Below are 25,288 nucleotides of genomic sequence, written 5' to 3' on the forward strand. Positions count from 1 at the left end.
CGAAAATTTTTTCAGAATTCAAAAAACGAGCACTTCGGAAATAAGGAAAAAAAAAAAGAATCGTACGTCGGATGGAGGTTGTTGAAGAAAAAAATGTATAAATAACAGGGACTGTTTTTCGACTGATAATTTCACGCGAAAAAAGTCTGGGGCGAACCTAAAATCTCAATTTCCAATCGTGATCGATACCCCCTGGAATGCCCCATATATGTGTATATATGTATATTGCACGTGTCATATAATATTACGTAATATATGATATATTATATATGTGACACAGGAAAGCGGAAGAAGAAGACGACGAATATTATTGGAAAAATGTCGGGGACGCGCATTGATATCTTAAGAGAAAATTTTTCTACCTTTTCGATTTTCGCCAACTTGATCGTAATTCACTACAGTGAACCAATATTGCACATTGCGCATATTGCGAAGAGAATGTACAGAGGGGGAAGGTATTCGGAAGGTGTATCTGTACGTAAATATCTCGCGGTTATTCTCTGCGAAATGGAAAGTTGAGAAAAAAAAAAAAAAAAAATCTTATTACGCGCGAATGATTTTACAGAATTAAATTCTACGATTGTGAGTTATACTACGAGTGACGATAGTAATTGGTTATTTATTGCCGAATGATAAAAATTTATCGTTTGTAATTAATTGTACGAATTCTACGTATTAGGTTTCTCTTTTTTTTTTTTTTCTTTTTTCTTTCTCTTCTTTTCATTCCCGACGACAAGCTCAACAAAAAAAAATCTTTGTCTCGAACGATTTGCAAAGAATTCATTTGTTACTAAAATGTATTATTTTTCATTAAAACACTTTTACGGTATAAATATAATAGAATAATCACGTTGCAAGGTTTCCCCGGCTTTTCTAACACCGTAAAGATTTTCGAGAGTTGAAATTGCGAGTTAATAATAGGAAAAAAAAAAGAAAGTTTTCCAGATCACGCGCGTACATTTTCAAAATTGGTTTAAAAATTTTTTTTCAACATCCCTTTCGTCGTGTTTTTATTTTCAACTGCACATTTCCGCGCTTCGAATCGTTTATACCTTTCGATATGGATCCTATAAATTTCTACGAACATCGATGTAGATTATCGCATTTTAACAAGTCCGATTTTAAATTCAAACAATTTAATGCAATTCCACCCGAAACTCGCTATTTCGAACCACTGCGCAAGGCTCAAACGCCACTTTGCAAATACCGTAAGGCAGAACTAATAAATTCGCACGTCGAAGGCATCAGAATTTAATGGTATACCGTTGAAGGATAATGACCATAATAATACGCTTCGATCGTTCACTATTATCATTATACATCGCCGAGTTGTGGATCAGGGCATAAAATCTGTATAATCGAATAACTTCCGCGCCGCACCAGCGGATCGTATTTTACGTTATACATGGCGTTTTAAAATATATCATTTCATAGGGAAAACAAGAAGAAGAAAAATTTTTATAGATTTAAAGAGGAAGGGAAAATTTTATAACAATTTGCACCTTATAGTTATAATAATCTTGAAAGTTACACGTCGCGTCGTGACTTGAGAAGGTTCAAGTTCGCTTTCGAAAAAGAAACACAGCGCGGCTAACTTTCAGAGAATCGTACACGATAGATAGTAAGAAATTGAAACGTTCTCTAATTTTCAAAAATTATCCTCATACGCACACTCAACTACAATACAATCATAGGTGTTCAAGTACAAAGCGTAAGAAGAAATCAGCGCAGATTATTATTTTCACCATCTTTGTTAATAAAATTTAAATAATAAGCATGATTATGTAGAAAGAAAACAGCGAATGAAAAACAGTCCAAGATATTTCTCGTCTAAAATTATATCGAGATTTTTGTAAACCTTATTACAGATAAGAAAAAGAATTCGTCGCTCGGTTCGCTTCATCCGTTGTGTACCAGCAACGCGATTAGATCGACGACGATGACAAATCGACGAAACTATGACATTCCTCGTACACGTAAGTATACGCAATTATACATTGCACGCAATCAATACGCTGTTGTTGTTATATACATGTTTATAGAAGCTGTCGACGATACCAGGACCGTAAAATCGTTGGATAAATGAATCTAAATTTTTTGCTTAAAAATAATAGGTATACTTCAAACAAAATTATACACGTGTGTGTATATATATACATATATGGGGCATTCCGTGACACCTCGATCAAGATTCTACGTCAACGTCTCAGATTGGATTTATAATTTTTTGTATCAATGTACATGACCAAAAACGTAATCGCAATTTTCTTTCAGATTTTTTCGACTCGGTATATCTGAGGTGTGATTTAAAAACTTGAAACAAAACCCAACATTTTCCAAAATCTGAAAATATTCGGAAAAATTTGACGAACTGTAAAAAAATTTTTAACACCGATGAGAAGATGTGTAAGAAAAATAAAATATCATTACTATTCGATTGCATTTTTGACATAAGAGCGAACACAAAAATGTTAATCATCGTAATTTTCATTCTTTTCGAATAAACTTGACACACCTATACAATGCGATCGATCGTCGCGGCAAGAGTAAAAAACGCAAACAATACAACTTATCGTTATCGCCTCGATATGCGAGGTTGTTGAGTAAAAAAAAAAAAAAAATTATTTGAAAATTTATCAGACGCTCGAGTCGATGTGCATACCCTGCACATAATATACATATAAGCATACATAGGGTGTATACAATCGGCGTTTCGACCCCATTTGCAAATTGCAAACCTGACCTTTGGGATCAGTTTGCAAAAAAAAAAAATGTATAGTTGGGCGTGCGTTGAGAGGTTTATACAAGGCGTATATACAATAAAAGACCGGGTCACACCTCGAACTTAAATGCGACATTTAAAGGTCGAATGTGTGCGTGGCAAACACACCTTACACGCGTTTAATTGTATATTCGGTCCAAAGTTCGCCTCATCTGCATAGTCGTAGATTATTCGTAAAGATATTTTACATATGTACGTATAAGATATACGTACATATGTATGTACCGGTCTAACGACCAAACGTGATAATTAATAATTTTGTAAACAATCAGTAATGGGTTTAAAATATCTAGAGAATCGATTTCTCGTCAATTAAATCTGACAACTTTTTATCCTATAAATATTATAATAATCTCGATATATTTAATAATACTGAAATCGATTTCGATTGAAAATTGTGCAAAAACATAAAAAAAAAAGATCTCTAAATATCTAACAAACATGCCAATTTTCAACATTTATTGATATAAATTATTCGCATTGGAATTTTGTTTACAATCGTAGTTGTTGATTTGGAAATTGAGAAAAAAAAAAATAAATAAAGTAAAAACACTTGCCTGTCGATAATTTATTATTAATATACACTCAGTGCGTGATAAGGATTCGAAATAATCACAAGTGTAACAATAGTTAATTAACGTAATGCACGTACTTTATAATTACGTATCGTATACCAAAGTATCTCATCCGCAAAGTCGCAAGTCTAGAAATTATTGTTTCGAGTATGCTTAAGTTAAAACGAAAGTAAGTATACGTACACGAGCGAAAATAAAGTATTACACGACACGATAAGTATAACGAAAGGTAAAGAAAGAAGAACCGCAACGACAAAATGCGTCATCCTGTATGAACTACCGTACCTTGGACTCGGAACTTTACCACGGCTTCATTTTACATTTATATACACGTTGTAAACATACCTACAATATTTATACAAGGATAGGATACACACACACACACACACGCACAAATCTTTACTACCTATATATACCTATATATGTCAAAACCAGCAGTAGTAGGATGCTTGTAAAGATTATCAACCATACGATTCAGACCTACCGCACGCAATGCGTGCGAACAATACGACAACAATGATAACACCAATAATAATAATAATAATAATAACAATAATAATAATATAGTTCACCATCCAGTCGATCAAACAACGCGATTCACGACAAAGTCCCCGAGGAATAAGATTAGGAAAACGACAAAGGGAAGTGAAATTGTTACAATTAGTAAGAGAAATATCAAAGTGTAAAATCGGCAACGTCGCATCGAATGCTGCTGCAAGGTGATCCACGTGCATGCACGCAAATCTATCCGAACGGAATCCAATTTAACGAAACTGTACCTACCAGTAAGCGGTCGGTTAGTCCGGTGTTGAAATGACAGGGAGACCCGGTCGATAAAACAGTTTTGCAAGCCCCAATCCACGCGCGATACAGACATATGCGTTGTACAGAAAATTTAGATATGACAGTTTTAGAACGAGTCGATTTCTGTTCGGTGGATGAATCGTCGAGTAAACGTATGTACGTAGGTACGTGATGGATGACGTCGCGACGTAAATCGGAATATTTTCAGTGACTGGTGATAAAATAATTGGCTATGCGTAATGAGGCTCAAGTTAGTAACGTTGAAAACGTAACGAAAATCGTTACTGGGCAATTTTATAATGGTTTTTAAAACGAGTTGGCTTTTCGAAATAAGAGTACGTTTCGTTTTTATCATGGTATTTCCAAATTTCGGACACTGACAAAGGTTCGAAGTAACGATCTTTCCTAAACATACATCGTTACAGGAAACTTGCCAACTAATTCCATCGCCATTATGCATATTATATATATATATGCCTGCGGTAAACTCGGAATGGGATATACATATATTCATATAAGGAAACACTCTACTCTACATGCGAATTATGGGTACAATTACCCGCTTGTTGCGAGACAAGGATGCAAGGCATGATTACGACCTCTTCTTTCTCGTCGTCGATAAAACGTTAAGAACTTTTCAGGGTTTCTCGAATGACAATAAGCAAGGGTCGGGATTGTCTTGTTTCCAAGTTGACGGATCAAGACAAATCAAGTTGATTTCAAACATACCGCTGATCGACTGATCAACGACTGACGAGATCGACGAATATTTTCGAAAGTGTACCTCCGTAAGATATTCAAATGATCCATCTTCTTCTACGTACTTTCCATATTGCATTATTCGAAAGATACAAGTTCCCATGTAACATCTTTTCATTGCTTATGGATTCCAATGCTATGGAATAGAGAAGATTCACCTTTGGCCGATATCAAAATCTTTCCTCCTCCTCTTCCTTCTTCTCTCTTTGTACAACTACATTTATCATACATCCAGTTATACTGTAGCCCCAAAAGGAGGAAGTATGGGAATGATCAGAGTTGGGAGTAGATAGATAGAATTGGCACAACCGTATACAATCTATCTATACACCGTATGCCGTACGTTCAAGTTAAATATTTGATGTAGATATATCGATCGAAACGTGGCATGGATGGATAGATGGAAACGAACCGAGTCCGTGACATGTCATGCTTGCATTACCTGTTCAGAGCTGCTTGCATGCGGGATAAGGTTTAAATCGTCACGCAACGCGGGTTATCTCAATACGTGATTTGCCAATGGTCTCAACGACGATTGGCGAAACTGTAATACAGTAGATAAGAAAAAAAATGAACTATATTTTACTAAAGTATTATCCAATACTCTGATAAACGGTAAGAATCTCAAGATGACAGGTTCGTTCCTCCTCTTCTTGTGCTTCTTCTTCTTCTTCCTCCTCTTCTTCTTCTTTGCAGTTCAATAATTGTAGAACAACGTTATCTGTGAATTCCGTCGCAACTTCAACAGCTCAATGTTTTACAACACCATTAACTTCCCAACGTATAACGTAACAGTAATTGCTGGATGTGCTTTACAGCCGAAACGTATCGTGGACACGATATCTCATTGTTGTAGTTATGGGTCCATAAGTAAAACGCACCAACCAGACAACCCCCTTTATACGTCATAAACGTATCGCGTTTCGCATGCATCCAACAGGCAACGTGCAGCTGAACAAACTTTAGTATCATCATCGACAAGGTCGACAATATGGTAGTTAGTTCTCAAGGTTCGTTCCTCTGTGAAGAGTTCAGAGACCCGTAACGACGACTTATCACGAAGCGACCACCACATCGACCTCCACGATTTTTAAGACCTTCAACAACCAACTAACGTTAGTAACTCATTGCGATGGTTCGACACTGATGACGATGGACGTTGTGAACTAGAATCATAAGTTTCAGAAAGAGTCTTTTCATCAACCATCGTCCATGTGGCTAATTTACTTTTCGTATGTATTAGAAAAGTTCACACTGCAGATAAAGACTGCCTTGCGTTTTGTCTTGCAAATGGAGAAAGATGAACAGCCTGAAATCCAAGAAAGGAGGATTTCAACTCTTCTTTGTGAGAACGGTAAACGATCTTCCTTGCAGTCTCTACATCGTACAAGGCACGTTGTTCGTGGGTACTGATATTATAAGGTACAACATTTTTTGGTTATCGCGTACCGTACTTTAAACTTCTCTGCGGCTGTAGACTTTTATACCTCTAGACGATGATTTAAATGCGTGTATAAAAGATGTTTTGGCACACCAATTTCTCCAACGATTTTCCACAACCTTTATTCCGAACACTCCATAGAAATTTCTTCCCTTGAAGTGATTTTCGTCTTCCTTCGCACTCGATCAACTCTCGAGTTTCTTGATTCAGAACACGAGTCAAAGTACGAGTTGCGCTCCTCTCGTGAAGCGATTAAACAGTTTCTCTCTACGTACCAACAAACGACAAAGTATCGTAGCAAGTAGAATGAAAACCAAAGCTCATTACGTGGTCAACTGCAATCACTTGGAATCATCTACCATTCACAGAATTGTGATCAAAAACGACGATAAATAACCTCGTATCACGAAAATCGTATCAAACGAATTCCAAGGTGAATGGTCCAATGGATGGAATCACTTCAAATCCTATGAATAAACGATAGCTTGTAAATCTAATACGTAAGCGAGTGAACGAACGGATCCTACGATGAGGTACGGTAAATTTTCATCGTTTTCATTCTCAATCGGTAAAAATTTAAACAAATACTGTGCTCAAGTTTCACAGTCAAGTTACCGACATACCTGTACACGTTACATTATACAGACATTGGAGGAAGAAAAGAAAGAAAGAAAGAACGAAGCTGCAACTCGACGGTGCAGAAACGGTTCGGTCTAAATGGAGGATCATCAATCTTGCAGAGAAAAATCTTAGCATCCGTTACCGGCATGTAAATCGTACGTATATACGTGCCTCCGTCAGTACATATGCATCTATGTATATAGACAGAAACGCCAGCGTATTCCGTGTGAGAATACGCATTAATGCGACAATTTGCATGTTAAATAAATGACCACCGTCGTCGACGACAGAAATTTTTAAACCGCGTTCACCGGACGGACGGAGAAACGAATGAACCGAGTTGACGGACTGACAAACCGACGACGACGAAGTTTGTACGATTTGGTAATCGAACGGCTCGAGGATCGCAGCCAAAGCAAAAGCCAAAGCAAAAGCAAAGGCAAAAGCAAAAGCCTTAAAACGGGAGGAGAAGGAATGAACTTCGACTCCGTTCTCTCGTGTAATTTGCATTTCAAAGTTATTTCGCAAAATGAACTCAGCTCATTCACTCAGCTCTGCAACTGCGGACTAAAGTGTCATTTTCATTTTCCTCCTTTCCTTTTCCTTTTCTTCACATTCGCACCACCTCTCAACAATCTCTTTTTGTTCTTATCTTTGTCCTGCTTTTTTTTGATTTTGAATGTTTTTTTTTTTTTTTTTTTTTTTTTTTATCCTCTATTCTCACTTGTACGATATTAAGAAAAATATTTCGAGCTCGAAAAGTACAGGTTACGATAAACTTGGAGGAACTCGTTGCCGCTGCTACGATAATCAATCACTCGAGATGTAGAACCTTGATATACGCTGTAGGATCAACCTTGAATCTTATGAGACTGAAGTTAGTAATGTTAACGTAATGAAAGATTGGTGGAAAAACATTGTTATTTTTCAATTTTGTAGTGAGTTTGAAGTGGCCAAGTTTTGCAAAATATGAATTACCGCTTTGCCTTGTTATAATTTAGTGCATTTCAGGGATTCGTAAGATTGTAAAATAACGGGCTTTAACAAAAGTTCAATCGTTACAATAACGTTACTAACTATTGAACATCGTTGAATATGAAATTCGAAATTCACACACGTTTCCGTCCGAATTGTAAAATTTGAACGAAGGATTACCTGCCCGGTAAAAATATCTGACCGGTGATAAAATTTGAATAATTTTGTGACTCATCGCCGAGCTTTGCTTCTGTAATCAATTCACATAATCGCGGGTTACAGTTAATAGAGTCGGAATTTAAACCATGAAAGAGACTCAAGGCTGTTAACGTAAACTTAAACGAAATGTGGTTTGAAAATAAATCACTGTTTAGAAATTGTATATTATAAATCGATTGAGACAGTTGATTTTTCAAAATATGAATATACTTTCCTTCGTTACAATTTGCCGCGATTCAGAGATTCGTGAGAATTGCGAAATAACGGGTTTTCCGCAACGTCAATCGTCGCAACAACGTCGCCAACTTCATCTTCGTAACCGTGTGAAAAATGGCGATAGAATCGCTCACTCACGATGACAACGCGCATTGCGGGTTTGCATTTTGCTAATTTGAACATTCTCCATCGCGAGCAGCTGTGCAGGTGAACAGGAGCAACCAGGTGTAAGGCAACCAGTAACGGGGTTGATACAAATGCTGACCTCCCGGGTTCTGATTGCTATGCAACCTCGCTACTGGTGCAGTTGCAGGGAAGCCTTGCAGCAGCAGCAGAGTTGCATGCGCAAAGTTGGTTGGACATAGAAGTGAACGAACCAACGGTTTCCTGGCTCAAAAACCCCCCAGTAGCAAAAGCGAGACTCCTTTTGTCAGATGAACTCCGACAATGTCTGCGGTAGTTCTGGTATTGCAGTTGAAAAAGTACCCCATCCGATGACGCGGTGCGCTGTTATCGATAAACAGACGGAAAAGAGATGGAGAGAAAGAAAGAAAGAAAGAAAGAAAAAAAGGAAACAACACGCGGACAGTGGAGGAATTTTTTGTCATTTCACCGTGATGGGGAAAATTTGATTAACCGAGCACTTCGTGTAATAGTCAATTTCAGAAGATCCGTTGTTCGATCGTTACGAACTCAATTCGGACTTTTTCAAATTTCTCTTCAATTTCAATTGTCGTTCGTTTGTCGAACTGCGAACGCAGTGCGGTGGATTCTACATTTACGGAAAGGTGATTTGAAATGATCAAGCAACGATTAGCGACGTGTAATATAAAACAATTGTTACAACACCTCGTACTGTACGATGAAAAAATTAATTCAATAATAATTTTCCTATGATAAAAAAAGAACGTTTGAATAACTCACAACAAAAAAAAAATAAATAAATACATCAAACGCTACACTTCAACGAATATTGTAATTGATTGTTGAATTATTTGTACGTGATGAAAAAGGTGAGTTGAAAATATCGACGGATCGTCATTTTTCAACGACATTGTTAAATAAATGAATAAATTGTCTTAAAAGAATAAACTAAATTTATCGTATCAACGTCACGACCGGTTATGTTAATCGATCGATAGATTGATTGATCGATGGATTAGAATTAAATGATATATGATATGAACCTTTTGTTATCTTTTTTTTTTTCTTTTTTTTCTCCTTATAACAATCAACGCTAACGATCGCATCGTTTCGGAAGGTAATTTCCTCCCATTAAGTTGTATCCACGCAAAGAGAAAAAGTAGCGCGTATAGCCGAGCGTATGATATAATAAAAATTATGGGAAAAAAAAGCTTTCGAGTAGTTTTGCAAATCTCGCCTCGAGTAAAAAAGCATTAAAGAATGCTATGTTATTACAGAATATGAATTTTGAAAATCTGCTTTCAGATTCGTAATCAGCGACCCCAAAAAACCAATACGCAATAATTTTATGTGACCGAAGGGGTTAACTCGAAGATTTAATTCAACTTCGCATCGTCGTTTCTATTCGTTGTTTGCGTGTAAGCCTCCGTGCCCCATATGTTAATGTAATTACTCACTACGACTAACTCCTCGTTCCTTTTAATTCTCTTTTGTTTTCTTTTATTATTATTCATCTCTACCTTGATATTTTATACAATATTTGAAGTGAAAATAAAACGAAAATGTGAAAAACGACTGACGAGGCTTAAGGTTCCTTAAAATATCGCCCCTGTTATACATAAAAATTCGATATATAACTCTGACAATGCAGCTGTATGTTGGATAATATATGCCATTGCTGTACGTTACACGTTGGGATATTCGTTATATCAGGAAGAAAAGCAGCTGCTGCGTCCGACGTCTGCAGGGGGATTATAATTCATTTCAGGATTTCGTTAAAAAAAATTATCTGATCGTAAATAACGAATTTGTTAAAATAAATGTGAGTAAGATATAAAAAAAAACTCTTAGCAGAAAGTTACGATCATCGATGAAATGTTTTTTTCTTATGTGGATATATTTTTACAAACTATTATACATATATATATATCAATATATTTCTATAATTCAACACTGGGAGAAAAAATTTGTGAAATCAAACGATTTGGCTTTCGGTCACCTAAATTAATATTATTTTAATGAATACAACGATATTTTGAGTTACGGGAACTAAGCGAAAAATAATTCCATCACATTAATAACTCGTCGAATCATAGACAAGGATGTTGAGACGGGAAAACATTTATTTAAAGAATATGTATTACGCAATTGGTTGGGCAATCATTTTTTTGATCTGAATAACCGACTTTTCGATCCAACGAATGTTTTATTAATAGATTCAATCATTGATTGGAACAACCCTTCAAATTTTCGAATCGAGTAAAACAATGTTTTGTTAGAATTACTGACAATAAATTTTGGTTGTTGACGAGACTCAACGGAGGTTGAAGAAAACTTCGACAGTTATTTGGAGTGGTTACGAATCGAAAATGAAATGATCAAAAATTCGAATGATCGATTTCGAAACGCGAAGAAAAAAAGAAAAAAAAATACAACAGGTTGTACAGATCGGTGCATTTTCTTTAATCAAATAAATTTTGCATTGACAAAAATAAGTACTGTATAAGCTTGAAGGAATATTCCAATCAATAATTTATTTTTCGATCTAATAACATACTAAATAAATTTTCTTTCAACTCAAATAAAGGACATATATGTGGTATCCAAAAACTATCGATTCGTTACTTGAAATGCACCGGAAATTCGGTCAAACAATTTAATTTGGTCTTCGCAATCATCGGATGTTTCCAATAAAGTAAATATATAGTATATTTAACAATGTGTAATCAACGGAGTCAGAGTTTGAAATTTATTAAATAGATTGACTTGATTCAATTCAACTATTTGTTGATTTTTATTGTTGTATATTATATACAACTATTAGTTGATTAATTGATTGATTACTATATAACACTTCGTTCAGTGATATGCATTCAAATTTACGGCCAACCTACTTTAACCAAAATATTTAGTCAACCCAACGAAGTAATAATTGTAAAAATCAAAAATTAAATCTGTCAGATAAACCAGATATGTACTTTAAGTAACTCGATTTTTAGATTAAAAATTCTCGAATTTATTGTGGTGATTGAGATTTATTCATTCGAACAAATCGATGGTTGAATCAATTATTTTTTAACCACCAAAATCAAACTATTCGTTTTAACAAATTTTTTCTCTCAATCAGTGAAGTGCCTAAGCAATATATTTCTACCCGTAACCTTCGCTGCTTCTGTAATTTCACACGATAAACGAAATAATAAAAATTATAAGTATTCACATAATAACTTCTTAATGGCTGGTTTTTTTCTCTAATAAATTTTTTTTTTTTTTTAATCACCGGCTCAGTTACAGCACATACAAAATATGAATAATTATATTTTTACGGCGTGCAGCTTCAAAAGAAAAGAGCGATTTAATGATCACGTTGAAGTTCGCAACGTTATATTAACTATAAACGATGCATGTTGAGGAAAATTGTTGATTGGCGAATTTTTAATCGCCTGAAATTCATTAAATCGTAAATCAAAACAAAACGCGCTTGTATTTAAAAAATTTAGCTCCTTCAGTCATCCTAAAATTGGTAAACAGTGACTTTTTTCCGTCCAGTCGCTAACTTCAACCTTGTTTTTAATGAACAATCAAGTTTTGGGGTTGAAAATTGATCCCGAAACCCTTTCAGCTCGTTTCCTCGTAACCCGCGCAGCTATCAACGGATCCTGGTTTAGTAGGATATCCTCGAAGGTCGCTTCATTGTCAAGAACCTTTCGCCGCGCAGGTTCGGACATTGATTGCCCCCAAATTTCCATTCGGGGTGTCGACACGGCGTGTTTAACACGGAACTCTGGATAACTGCTAAAATCAGTTTAACAAAAATATCCCAGCGGGATATAATAAAATACATTGTTCGGTGAGAAAATTTTCAACATAATCCCTGAAACATTTACACCCATAATTTAAATTACGATCCCACTTTTATCCTATTCTCGATATTTCACGATCTGCCAAAAAAAAAAAAGAAAAAAAAAACGTAGGTATACTTTTTTTCACAAAAACAATTCATTGTTTTTATCCCCCTTTTATGCATAAATATATATATATATATATATATATATATATATAGGATTGAAAATGTCGAGGCGTATTCTTTGACAGTTCGACAAAAAAGAAAAAAAAAACACGTTCTTTGTCGGCAACAGAAAGTAACAAAAATTCGAAAACCTTCGATTCTAAATCGTGACAAAATTGATCAACGCGTTTCTTATACAAATGGTACGGCTTAAAGTGCAATTCTTTTTTAAGGATTGTTATTTCTCAGAGTAAACTATGACGTATCAAAAATTCAGAAAGACCGAAATATTAACCTTGAAAATCTGGCCTAAAGTTGTTGAAGCAGTATGGTCAATGTACTATTTACTGGCTATCAACATTTATAACGAGAAAGTATTCGATGGATTTTTGGGTCACTGATTACAAGTCTGAAATCAGATTTTCAAAATTCAAGATGGCGGATCCAATACGGTGGACGAAAATTTTACATTTCATCAAATACGGTGAAAAAACTCTACGCAGGGGTTTTCGAGGTCGCTGATTGGATTCAAATTCACGGAATATTCAAAATCTCATTTCAGAATCGTAATCAGCGACCCCGAAAAACCCTGGACAGAGTTTCATCTACGGATTCGATGGAATTTGAAATTTGCGTACGCCATATTGGATCCGCCATCTTGAGATTTTTCGAATCCGAATTTTTCGAAAAATTTGTAATTCATGTTTTACACGTGTATGTGTCGACGTGTATTCCTTCAATTTCCGAGATTGTTTTTCAATCAATCTGTTTCTAACAATAATAATTTTCATTGTATCGCAATAATCACTCTCGATTATTGAAAACCTATCAGTATACTATCAGAAATAGTAAAAAACCGCAAAGAAATATGTTATCAGAGTTCATAAAATATACAAAAAAAAAAAAGGATGTAAAATAGGTGGTAAGAATGCTCACCGCTATAACTCAAAGGGTTAAAAATTCACCCTCAAGTTCCGTTTTGTAATAAAATAAATTTTATTTACTCGTTCCAGCCGAGAGTTTTTCACATCCCTGCACGCCCGCAAAAATCTCGCCAGTTTATTACTGTTATGGTTATTGGTGATGTTATTATCATTATTATTATACCGCAGATAAAACCGAATTGTCTCGTTTTATCCGTCCTCTCTACGGCATTCCTTTTATTATTCTTCTACGCATGATTTCTCGTATCTTGTTATACGTTTTCCTCGGAGCAGATATGTACACATGTGTACGAACGAAAGAAGGCATACGTGACAAACTCGACAGTCGTGACATCGTGTATCACACAGCTATTCGGTTTTTATATTGAAATGTACGACGTGGGTGGATGGGTGGATGGGTAGGTTAGATACCTACATACCGACGTATAAAATTTTTGCAATTCTGCAAACAACGATATTATACGTTATATAATAATACGGAGAAACGCTGTCGTGTTACACGTCTACTTTGTTACCTTTTGACAAAAATTGGGGCGAAGAACAATATACGTAGTCTTTTGTATGATGTAATAAGACGGAAGATAAAAAAGATAAAAAAATAAGAAAATAAAAAAAAAAAAAACAACCAAATGAAATAAAAAGAAAATCTCCCAAGATTAGGGAGAAAACACAGAAAAATCAATGTTTTATCATACATCCGTGAGCGTTTAACGCATCATGGACAATATGGGTGTGGATGTCGTGTATATATATATATATATATTAGAGTGTCCCAAAAAAACCGACTATTTTTTTTTTTCAAAGAACATTGAAAATTCGTCAGAGTATCTCTAGAAAATGACCCTGTGAAAATATAAGCTCTTAATATTAATATTTAGAGGTGGCGATTTGTAATTTTCTATTTCCCATTTAAATAACATGGGAAAATTTTTTTTTGAACTTTGGAATTTTGTGATGGGATAACGAGCTACTTCACAAGTATGACAAAATCAGGTCTTATAGGAAATTTGATGCTCTACAAAAAAGGTCTGATTGACATTTTGCGTAAATCCAGCCGTTTCAAAAATATCGAGCCTCAAACTTCGGACTGTTTAAAATTATGCTTTTTTTTTCGTAAATACAACAAAAATTAATTTATATGTATTATAAACCCAAAATTATCAACTGAACAATAAATATATGCATATATTTGACGGAATGCAGATCCGAAATTATTAATAAAAATATTAATTACATATAATACATATAAATTAATTTTTGTTGTATTTACGAATTATTAATATTTTTATTAATAATTTCGGATCTGCATCCCGTCAAATATATGCATATATTTATTGTTCAGTTGATAATTTTGGGTTTATAATACATATAAATTAATTTTTGTTGTATTTACGAAAAAAAAAGCATAATTTCAAACAGTCCGAAGTTTGAGGCTCGATATTTTTGAAACGGCTGGATTTACGCAAAATGTCAATCAGACCTTTTTTGTAGAGCATCAAATTTCCTATAAGACCTGATTTTGTCATACTTGTGAAGTAGCTCGTTATCCCATCACAAAATTCCAAAGTTCAAAAAAAAAATTTCCCATGTTATTTAAATGGGAAATAGAAAATTACAAATCGCCACCTCTAAATATTAATATTAAGAGCTTATATTTTCACAGGGTCATTTTCTAGAGATACTCTGACGATTTTTCAATGTTCTTTGAAAAAAAAAAAATAGTCGGTTTTTTTGGGACACTCTAATATATATACTTGCTGTTCCTACTTTATTTGGCGAGCTGTTTTGTTCTCCGATAAAAAAATTTTACGATACTTACAATCTTATATATATATATATATATATGCATGTATAACGTATAACCTATCAAGTATACAGGAATTTGAATAACCGATTGTAAATATGGTAAAATTTTTTTATCGGAGAAAAAAACAGCTCGCCTGATAAAGTAGGAACAGCAAGTATAAAGTGTGAGGGATTAAGTAAAAACAAACGATACATGTAAAACTGTAAAGCGATATCCGCAAAAATTTCACCGAATCGCACCAATTTCTACAAACTGCACGTGCATTAATTGTAAATACATCCAAACAAATTTTCTGTGTGTGTGTGTGTGTGTGTGTGTGTGTGTTACTGAGAGATATACGCAGTTACGTGTATGTATACAAAAGGTGTCGCAGCCAGATTCTAAACTGTGGTAAACTGTTGTAAACACATCACGCTTAATCAGGACCGTGTGCTTAAGTTTGTGTGTGTGCGCGCGTTAGTTTCAGGGGGAATATGCAGTTTGCATATTGCGCTGCACGAGTATAACATACGTGTAGAGTGTAGTAAAAGATAGAGTATAATGTGCGTCGTCGTTGCTGCACGACACGTGCAGAGAGATACCAAAATGCATCTTCTGTCCTGTTCTATTCGGTATTATACCTGCTGCAGCTCTGCATAGATACAACAGAAGCACTGCGCATGCATATCATTACGTATAAACGTAGCCTCTATACGTGTATACGAATCTGTTCAATAGCATACTATTCAAACACTAACCGCGCTTTCGCTATCTATACTCGATATGTATCGATTATTTTCTTTCTTTTTTTGTTTTTTTGTTTTTTCTAATTTCTTCCATCTTATCTGTGACAGCGCAAGCTTTGAACGAATGTCGAAATCCGTTGGTCCTCCAAGATTAACGGTATCTACAGCTAGTAGGTGTTAAATGCTACCTGCTGCAGCTGGATCGAGAAGGAGAAAATACTCGGAGAGAGAAAAATTGAGAGGGAGAGAGAGAGAGAAACTTGATTGTAAACGCAAATTAGATCCGAGGAAACGACGCCGAAGGATCCGATCCTCGCTATCGGCTTTCTCTCTCTCTCTCTCTCTCTCTCTCTCTCTTTCTCCCGGACTCGCACAAGAGCGCCAAATTGAATTTCAAGATCGAGTTCTTGCCAATTCCGTATCTACCAGTTTTGAATAGATCGATTCTCGCGTGCCTGCATCGTGGATGTATCCAGTCTGTGCAAATGAAAAAAAAAATAAATAAACAAATCGACCGTCGCGGGAAGAAAATCCGAGGATAAGAGACGCCGCTTTGGAGATTATCTCTATACCGCAAATCTCTTCTTCGCCGACTTTCAATCCCCATAACGAAGAAACATAAAATCGTGTAACGAAACGACGAGTAGAGATATTTTCCCAGCGGCTGAATAGAAGTGTGATAAAGAAAATAAAGAAAATTTAACCGAATTGAAATATCGATAATTTATTACCATGAAAATGACAAAAATTCTTTGCAACGTCGAGACGGATTTTCAATTTCTGTCGTTGTCAACAAGTCGCTGGTTTTTTTCGCTATTTTATTCAAATTGAACGCACGATTAAATGCAATGGGACTTTTGTTCGCCTCGTCAAACTTTGCGGGCAAAAATAAAACGCGGAGGGATTCGAGGGGAGATTCTAGACAGACAATGTATGGAGCTTGAAAAATAGCTGGTCAGGACTATCGAATCGAATATAAGGTACGTTTTGTGCCAAAGACACTTTTTACTTTTTCTTCTATACACGGATATACATGCGATAATCTTTCGTTGAATTATGCGAATTCAAGCGCATGGATTAACATGTTATTATCTGTATTTCAAAGTTTCTTCCCTCTCGAGATATAACGTAAATTTACTTCAAACACACCCTAGAAACTTCACATTCTCACCTGCATACGTCAGAGTTAACTCGGACTGGTTTCCCTCGACAAGAAGTAGAATAATAATAAGAAGAAGACGAAAAACAAGAAGAAGAAGAAGAGGAGTAAGAAGAGTCAGGCAGACAGCTACGAAAGTTCGGAGCAACTTTTTATAAAGCGACATGCGGACCCGCCCCCTGCGGTTCGGTTGAACCTGATGTAAGAAGTCGGGTATAAGCGCAAGAAAACAGCCACAGCGGGTACCTACATATGCATAGGGGAACCTACATGAGCGATATTTATACATTGTACGCGTAGGAAAACTTATCCGCGGTATAAGCGTTCAGCATGAAAATCGCCAGGTAAATGAATAAATGAAAGGCGCGCGCGGGAATTATTCAGAGGAGGTTGAAGGAGCCAAAGGAGTAAGTCGTTTTTTTTGGATGCGTGAAAACGGGGCCGCCGGCTGTGTAGGAGAGAGAGAGAGCCGAAAGCGGACGCCATTTACGGAATTATAAGAGCACGAGTGGTGCGTATTTTTAGCACGCGACCAGAGATTGTGTTGTTGCGGGCTTTGTTGACTGGCGGTTCTCTTGCGTGAGGTACGAAAACATTAAACAAACACAGGCAGCCACGCACCGACGCGGGATGCTTACAAGTTTGTTGGGTAAATATACGCCGCTCGGAGAGACGTGCGGCTTCGAAGGATTTAAATTAAGAGCCACGTTGACGAGTATCAACTTTTAAAGCATCTGTTGCGCGTCCTGCATGCGAGTTTATAACGACCTCAAAAGCACCTTTGCTCGTTGGTTACGCTCAGAGAGAGAAACTCAGCGAGAGGAACTTTTGATTGCGCGATGTAGTTCGGTTAATTTGAACAAATGAAGATCGCAACGCGCGCCCGGCTTTCGTCGATTGTTTTCCCTGTTATTCAAGGCGCGTTTTCGAATTTCGAAACGATATCCGAGGGATCCTCGGCACGAGGATGAGACTAACCTTTTCCAAGCATTCCTGGCCGATCGCCTTCGGGTCGACCTGAACCTCGAGGATGACGGAATTGGGCTGACACACTAGGCACCACATTTTTGTTTTTTGTTACGTCACGCGTTGATCTCGGTTACGGGGGTTGAAACAAAAATAAAAGGTAGGTACGATATCCAGGAGCGAGCCGCGAACCACGTCGTCAATTTATTTCTGTTACAGAAACCGAGTTACCCATCCGCGATTCGTCACTAGTGTATTAGGTGTTGTATCATAACAGGTTAAAGTATTAACCTAATCACAGCTGTCATAACGTCACTCGCGATATACGGCAACGTGTTCTTCTCACACGAACTGTTTGGCACCGTCTCCGCTACTTCCATTTCTCAGTGCGGAATGGCACGGACTGTTATTAGTTCGCTAAATTGAATACGCTTTTTATCGAATGGCGCTGCCCTCGCGGACGACCTGCCAAACACAAACCGAGCACACAGACTCTCCAATTTCTTAGTTGCGGGGTGGGGACAGGGAATCACGGGAATCATCACAGCTGATTCCCCCTCCAACGACGACGCCGCAGCCGATTACCTCCCACTGCCTTCTCGATCTCAAGATCATTCGCACCGCAAAAGCAACGCGAAAATCACCCTCGACTCTGTCGGTAACTCGAAGAAGATCGCGCTAAATTCAAACCACTTTCCTCCAATCTTTCCCAACTGAACGTTTGAAAAGCGTAATATTAACAGTTTTACCTATTCCGAAACTAAATTGTACATTTGTATCGCTTGATATACTCTTCGTTTATTTATGTGCTTGGTCGTGAATTTTCGGACATTTTCATTCGTGATTTTCCACTTTTAGGATTTGCGGCAGGATGAGCGCTCGATGGGTCTTAAAATAGAAATTTGGAAGTCTGCTTTGTTACATAACTGCACAATCTTCACCCGTTTCTCTCGGACATACACACTGTAATTCGGTCGACACAATGTTCGAATATTTTCGCTAATTTTCTACATTTTTAAATTTATCTTGAATTTTTATTAAAGTAACCGAATCGATTACCTGAACCACGAAAAGAAAGCGATATTTTAGTTACAACTCGTAGACAAATAGGTATAAATAATTAACATTAATATCCACTACGATTCTTCTTTTTGGGCGTTTTCTTTTTTTATTATCATTATATTGAACACTAATACTGTACAGTCAGCCAGCCAGCTTACAACAGAGATAAGGTGTACATTTGAGGTAGGGCTACTATTCTCTTACGCGATAAAGTTTTCGTTTTTAAAAGGTTAAACGGATCGATTTTTGACGCGTGTACGTCGTCGTAGGGACCCAAATTTAGTTGGGAGCAAACTTTTAAGGGTCTCTGAGAGGACGTACAGAGGCGTTAAATTAATGTTTTTAGTCCTCGAGGTGACAGAAACATGGAATGACATCTACTACGATTAACGATACATTGTTAGCCACCACCTTAATTCGATTTCTTTAAATCTTACGTGCTAAGTCTAAACCTTTCGCGTCTAGGCCTTGCCGCGAGAGGTTTGTACGATACATTTAAATATTTCATTACAATACACCTACAGCGATTCTCAAACTGCTCAACGAAAGGTAATATATAACGGATCATTAACGATATTAACACAACGCGACGGTTATTACTTATTGTCGATTCGACCAGTACATAGGATTATGGCTGTAACATAATTCCTTCTTTTGCATTCTTTCCTCATTTCCTTCGTTTCTCTAGTCCTTTTCTTTTTCATTTTTCTAATCGTAAGTTTGAGTATCACCATGTAAAGCTAAACAGTAAACTGTTTTTCTGATTTAAATACAATAGAATGACCGATTGATAGATACATTATACATAAGATATATGCGTATATATGTGTGTGTATAGTTTATAAGATTTAATGTACATGTATAATATAGAATATAGTATTTATAATTATTGGATGTCGGAGTTTTTTTTCTTTTTGTTTAGGCTTCAACGCGATAATTCTTGTGCAACTCCGGCTTGATGTCGTATACCAGCTCCAAAATCTTTAGCATTACCTATCGAAAATACAAAAATTCGTTAGGATTGTAATTTCTTTTCAATTTCCTACTTTTTCTTTCAGTAAGGAGACCACGGAATGCTCCTCAATCGGGTTTTCACTCTCTAATTCGAAGATAATTCTCATACAATTCTATCAATGATTTTTCAAGCAGGTCACAGCTATTAGATTCATATTTCAATTCAAATTTTTATAAAACGAATTTTCTTCTAAAGCAAACCCCTGCAATATCCGTAACTTTGAAAGCCTTGTTAAATTTGACGACGCAATTATGATTGTACAGGAAGCGATAAAAAAAAACGAGATTTTAACTACTTCACTCTTTCTAAAGCAATAAAATTAGATATCGCGGTCTTTCAAAAAGTAACTGAGTAATCGAAACAATATTCACGACTACATAATTCATGTAAAATATACATAAAAAATTCTGAAAACAATCACGAAAAACAACTTACCGGATCCTTGTGAACGGCAACTGCACGATTCATTTCCTCAATTTTGACCTTAGTATCAGCTTCGATACGAGCAGCAACATCCTCCTTAGACCCCATGTGCTGTGGAAACAAATAATGCTCTAGCCATTAAGTAAATACGACTAACTACAAATGTACGACAACTTATTATTATTCAACATTCTATAATAAATACAATATTTCTGTGTAATATCGAATTAGGAATCGATAATACTGAGGAATAAAATAATGTCGACTAATAATACAGAGTTATAGGGCAGCCACTCTTGACGAGACACACCCACTTTTTCTGCACAGTCTCATGCTCCAAGTTTATTGTGAATTAAGGACTCACCTTGGCCTCAAATTCGCGGAACTGCTTCTCACGCTCCTGTCTGTATTTTTCGATCTCGTCTTGAGCCTCTTCCTTGGCCTGCTTAAGCCTGCGAGCCTTGCCTAACGAGAGACCAAATCGTTGGCTTTAATTGAACATTTTATAAATATCCGCGGCGGTCAAATACACATTGTATAATTTACACTGGTGAATGTAAAATACTGATTCACAGACCACACCACACGAATTACTTAAATTTTAAGTATTTAAAGGACTGAAATACCGTGGAGTACAGGATAGGTAGAACGTTTTACGAGCATCAACAGTGTACATGTTTATTATTATGAGATTTAATTCTCGGTTAATGGATTGAAATAGATTTATGCATCATTGGTGATTCTGGTGGGTATTTCATGAACATGAGTAAATTTTTATTCACGTAATAGCCGTGGTTTTTGAGTGAGAGAGTAAAACCAAGAGAGTTTGCGAAATAACTTGACGAGAGAAGTTGAAACTTTCGTGTATCATTGACCATGGTAAAAAAGGGAATAAAGTTCGTAATGGAAAATGAAGAGTTGGAGCCAATTTAAATAGATAAGTACATGTTGATACGAGTATACGTATCGCTACGTCTCTTGGTTACACCCACCCAAAACGGGTCAGTCAAGATTCTCACTAACAACGCTTTTATCACGGCCGATTTTTGTCTCTAATTGTGCGTCGCGTTGTAAGGATTAATACTCACGTTTTCTCGCGTCGGATACTTTCTCAGCGGCCCGTTTTTCCGCCGCTAAGAGCTGCTGAATACCTTCCGTCTGGCTGGCCATCTTTGCGACGAACGATGAGGTGATCTCTGCCTCAGATCGATCATATGACTAGGAAGTTGCGCATGTTGCGCCTCTTGGCCGTGCACTCGATTACGGGGGCGCCACCGTCGACCTCGTGGACATCACGTGGCCACTGCCTTCTTGAGCATATTATCGTTCGGAACTTTGAATTGGAAAATCGCATTGAAGTTGGTTGCGTTATCGTACTAATCGTAATTATTCATGCTGAGAATAAACCGTTATTTCGCAATTTTGGATTTGCCTGAAATTTAGGAAACCGCAATAAAACAAAACACACTCATATTTCGAAATCTTAGCTGCTTCAAAGTTATTGTAAAATTAGGAAAATAGTAATTTTTCACCCAATGTTTCGTTACGATAACGTTACTATAACTCAACCCCGTATTGGAAAACTTGGAAATTGTGAAACTCCGTTAATACCGTAAATAAGAACCAACCTAATATACACAAACACAATGAATTGACAATGTTTAACTGATCTAACTCTACAATGGTGGGGAAAGAAAACAATAGTCGATAATTCTAATGTAGAAATAAATGTATCATTATATTAAATATTATTCAAATTTTCACAATATGACTTTATAAATTCACAGTACTCTATTGCCTTGGACGTTGTTTCTGTTGTTGAGCATAATTTTTTCTTGTCTCTTCTTTTCTTCTTTGAACGCTTCTATGTTAGCCTTGCGCTCCAATCTTCTTTCCTGATGAAACAAATAAGATTTGTGTAAATATAAAGTTGAATCGATTCAGTGAATTCCAGTGCCATGATATTTTATACGCGAACTTCATACAGTTCTAATCACTATGCGATATACCTTTCGGTACTCTTTGAGAGCTTTTTTTCGTTCTTTCCTGTCCTCGGGGGATTCGTCTTTTGGCCTTATACTCAGGACACTCAAAGTGGATTTCATGGTTTCTGCTACCGATCGTGGACCTGCGTTTGCTTGGCTGTCATTCTCCAAGTTAAATTTAGCCAACGTTTTCGCTGTCAACGTTCCATTAGACGAATTCAGTACATCTTGTGGAATCCCAGTACGTGGATTAATTTTTATTTTACCAGGACCCTGAAATACATCGACTGAGTATTTTACATAATTATCCAAACCCCAGCCTTCTACCCTTGTACTAGTGAATTAAATCTCCGAAACAATAAAAACGAATAACACACTTTGAACACGGGACCAATCTAACAATTTGAATTTTCATATGTATATCAAACAGAAATGGATAAAAATCTTGTGTCTAAATTCACCTTAGGCTCTGATATAAGTTTGGGATGATTATAAATGTTGCTGTAGGTAGATAGAATACTTTCACAGTCCCATTTCTCCTTTTCTCTAGCGTCAACTACAAGCTTTTCCAAATCATTTTCATCCTCAGAATTTGATTCTTCCAAGTTAATGACTCTCAGTCGCTCTGCCATCAACTTTGCAACATTCTCAGTCTGTGGAAGAATTCAGTAATCAAAAGTCAAGCAAATTAAAGAAAAAAAAAAAAAAAGAAAAATAATCAAGGAATATTTTCTTGAACCCTCACATTTTCTTTTTTCTTCTTTTCAAATTCGTCTGCATACTGCAAAAGAATATCAGAATCAGGAGCAACATGTCCTTCGATTTCCTCGCAATCAAGTGCTCCAATTTCAAGATCATCGTATCCAGTGTACATCTGTAAATGGAAAAATGTTAAACTGGAATATTTATGTACTCTGCTGTTGTGCCAATAAGATTCTTAACCAACTCACCTTTTCAAATCTATTATCAAGTAACGTTAATTGATCATTCCGTCGCATGACGCTGCTGCTCATTGAGTAGTCAGTAAACTGTGATTTTGTTTCAACATCTTCAAACGCGAATTCCCGTCCATTTAAACTCGGAACCTGATCTTTCTCCTCATCTGATAGCTGCATATGTCCTTCAGAAGAAACATCTGAATACTGTTCGTCGCTTTCATCGGATTCATAGCCTAAAGATAATTCGTTGTGTATCAGACCATGAGATGCAAATAAAATTTTATGACTGTGTGAATATATGAAAAATCATTTCACGTAGAACTATGTCAACAATTTCATGCTGCTCACCATCTTCATCGTGTTCGTCAAACTCAATGTCGCTGCCTTCCGCATTAGCTAATTCAAAGAAATTATCTTCTAACTGATTATCAGGATCTTCAAAATCAAAATCTTCATCCATTGCAGCCACAATTTCAGGATCCACATCTAATCTCAATCCGGAGACCGGTGCTGCTTTATTAAGAAGACCAACATCTTCTTCAACATCAGATGCAAACACGGAAGATGGTAGGTTAATTTTGGGCTCAGTGCGGTCTGCATTTTTCTCTCTCCTGTTTTTCTGAGGGTCTTCAACCGGTTCCCATTCAACAGAGATTTGGTTTGAATCTCGCATATGTTGCAAGTAGTCATAATCATCATCAAAAAATATTCCGTACTTTTGCTGCTCCTCTTTACGCTTCGCGATATCTGTTTCCTTCTTCTCAGGCTTGGTAGCCTGCGTCTTTCCGAGAGGTACTAATACTCGCTGAGGAGCAGTCTCGTCAGCAGCTAATGGATCTTGTTGAGAACGATGAACTAGGTGAAATGTCACCGCGTTCTTTTTGTCAATAAATTTCCTCCCTTTTCCCTTAGGCTGTAAACAATGTACAAAGTCTTGTTTTTTGAGTATTATTCTTTCATTACATAGGTAATTCGATATTAAACAGAGACAAAATTCAAAGCAGACTTCGATCACTTTCACAAATAAAAAAAATTCAGTTTGCAAGAATTTACGTTGAGTTTACAGATTTTACGAAAGTCCTAGCAGACGCTTTTAACTTAACCTAAAAATGCATCTTTTTTAACCATGTAGGATTAAGGAAATGCGTTGAACTTATAGATTTTACGAAAATCCTACCAGTCACCTTTAACTCAACCTAAAAATGCATCTTTTTCAACCGTGTAGGATTAAAGAAATACGTTGAGCTTACAGATTTTAAGAAAGTCCTACAAGACGCCTTAAACTTAACCTAAAAATGCGTCTTTTTCAATCGCGTAGAATTAAGGAAATACGTACCATGATTAGGCGGATACCACTGACAGTCTTACAAGGGTTTATTTAATTCACTCAGCTATTATAAAAATCACAAAAGTCTTCCCCAATCTTGTTGAACTTCAACCAAATGCTAACTCCAAACAGTGAACATGTGTTAACGCCGTAGCAATGACCACTGAAATGCCGTGACACTGTCTTGCAACGAATGACCATTTTGACGCGACAGGGAATCAGGACCTTCTGATTGGCCATTGAATTTACGCTTGCAATTTAATGGTACGTTACTTCAACGTTTTGGAATGTTATTTAAAAATTAACTTTTCGAATCATTTGAATCGAGATTCCAATGTCAAAATTAACTATTTTTTCTTGTATTTTATACCAGATAAAATTCTTAATCGAGA

The 25,288-nt window shown here is 36.4% G+C and overlaps 3 protein-coding genes across 3 annotated transcripts in view; all 3 read right to left on the minus strand.

Moving 5' to 3' along the window:
- LOC124300996 (E3 ubiquitin-protein ligase MYLIP) overlaps positions 1-18,634 on the minus strand; it is a 139,520-nt gene extending 120,886 nt beyond the window's left edge. Inside the window, exon 1 of the mRNA XM_046755571.1 lies at positions 18,159-18,634. Within this exon, the coding sequence (XP_046611527.1) occupies positions 18,159-18,245 (87 nt within the window). The 5' untranslated portion in view covers positions 18,246-18,634. The remainder of the gene's footprint in view (positions 1-18,158) is intronic.
- Positions 18,635-19,288: 654 nt separating this feature from the next.
- Positions 19,289-21,891, minus strand: LOC124300094 (V-type proton ATPase subunit G). The gene is made up of 4 exons (XM_046753769.1): positions 21,735-21,891; positions 21,011-21,111; positions 20,659-20,757; positions 19,289-20,201 (listed from the first exon to the last, which is right to left on the minus strand). Exons 1-4 carry the CDS (start codon positions 21,814-21,816, stop codon positions 20,127-20,129), a joined length of 357 nt encoding a protein of 118 aa, XP_046609725.1. The 5' UTR covers positions 21,817-21,891; the 3' UTR covers positions 19,289-20,126.
- Positions 21,892-22,360: 469 nt separating this feature from the next.
- On the minus strand, positions 22,361-25,082 carry LOC124300093 (protein LTV1 homolog). Its single transcript, XM_046753767.1, has 7 exons — positions 24,906-25,082; positions 23,918-24,482; positions 23,582-23,802; positions 23,377-23,505; positions 23,093-23,284; positions 22,656-22,904; positions 22,361-22,541 (listed from the first exon to the last, which is right to left on the minus strand). The coding sequence occupies exons 1-7, from the start codon at positions 24,906-24,908 to the stop codon at positions 22,428-22,430; spliced, it is 1,473 nt and encodes a 490-aa protein (XP_046609723.1). The 5' UTR covers positions 24,909-25,082; the 3' UTR covers positions 22,361-22,427.
- Between the last annotated feature and the right edge of the window lie 206 nt (positions 25,083-25,288).

This window comes from Neodiprion virginianus, chromosome 3 (assembly GCF_021901495.1).
Source record: "Neodiprion virginianus isolate iyNeoVirg1 chromosome 3, iyNeoVirg1.1, whole genome shotgun sequence".
NCBI classification, from domain to species: Eukaryota; Metazoa; Arthropoda; class Insecta; order Hymenoptera; family Diprionidae; genus Neodiprion; species Neodiprion virginianus.

Excerpts from the sequence above, each read along its gene's own strand:
- LOC124300093 (XM_046753767.1), bottom strand. Across the intron at positions 23,285-23,376 it reads AAAAGAAGAAAAAAGAAAAT|ACTGAGAATGTTGCAAAGTT; the intron begins GTGAGGGTTCAA and ends ATTCTTCCACAG. Across the intron at positions 22,905-23,092 it reads AACTTATATCAGAGCCTAAG|GGTCCTGGTAAAATAAAAAT; the intron begins GTGAATTTAGAC and ends GATGTATTTCAG.
- LOC124300094 (XM_046753769.1), bottom strand. The coding sequence starts at position 21,816 with ATGGCCAGCCAGACGGAAGGTATTCAGCAGCTCTTAGCGGCGGAAAAA. Across the intron at positions 20,758-21,010 it reads TCCGCGAATTTGAGGCCAAG|CACATGGGGTCTAAGGAGGA; the intron begins GTGAGTCCTTAA and ends TTGTTTCCACAG. Across the intron at positions 20,202-20,658 it reads TTGCCGTTCACAAGGATCCG|GTAATGCTAAAGATTTTGGA; the intron begins GTAAGTTGTTTT and ends TATTTTCGATAG.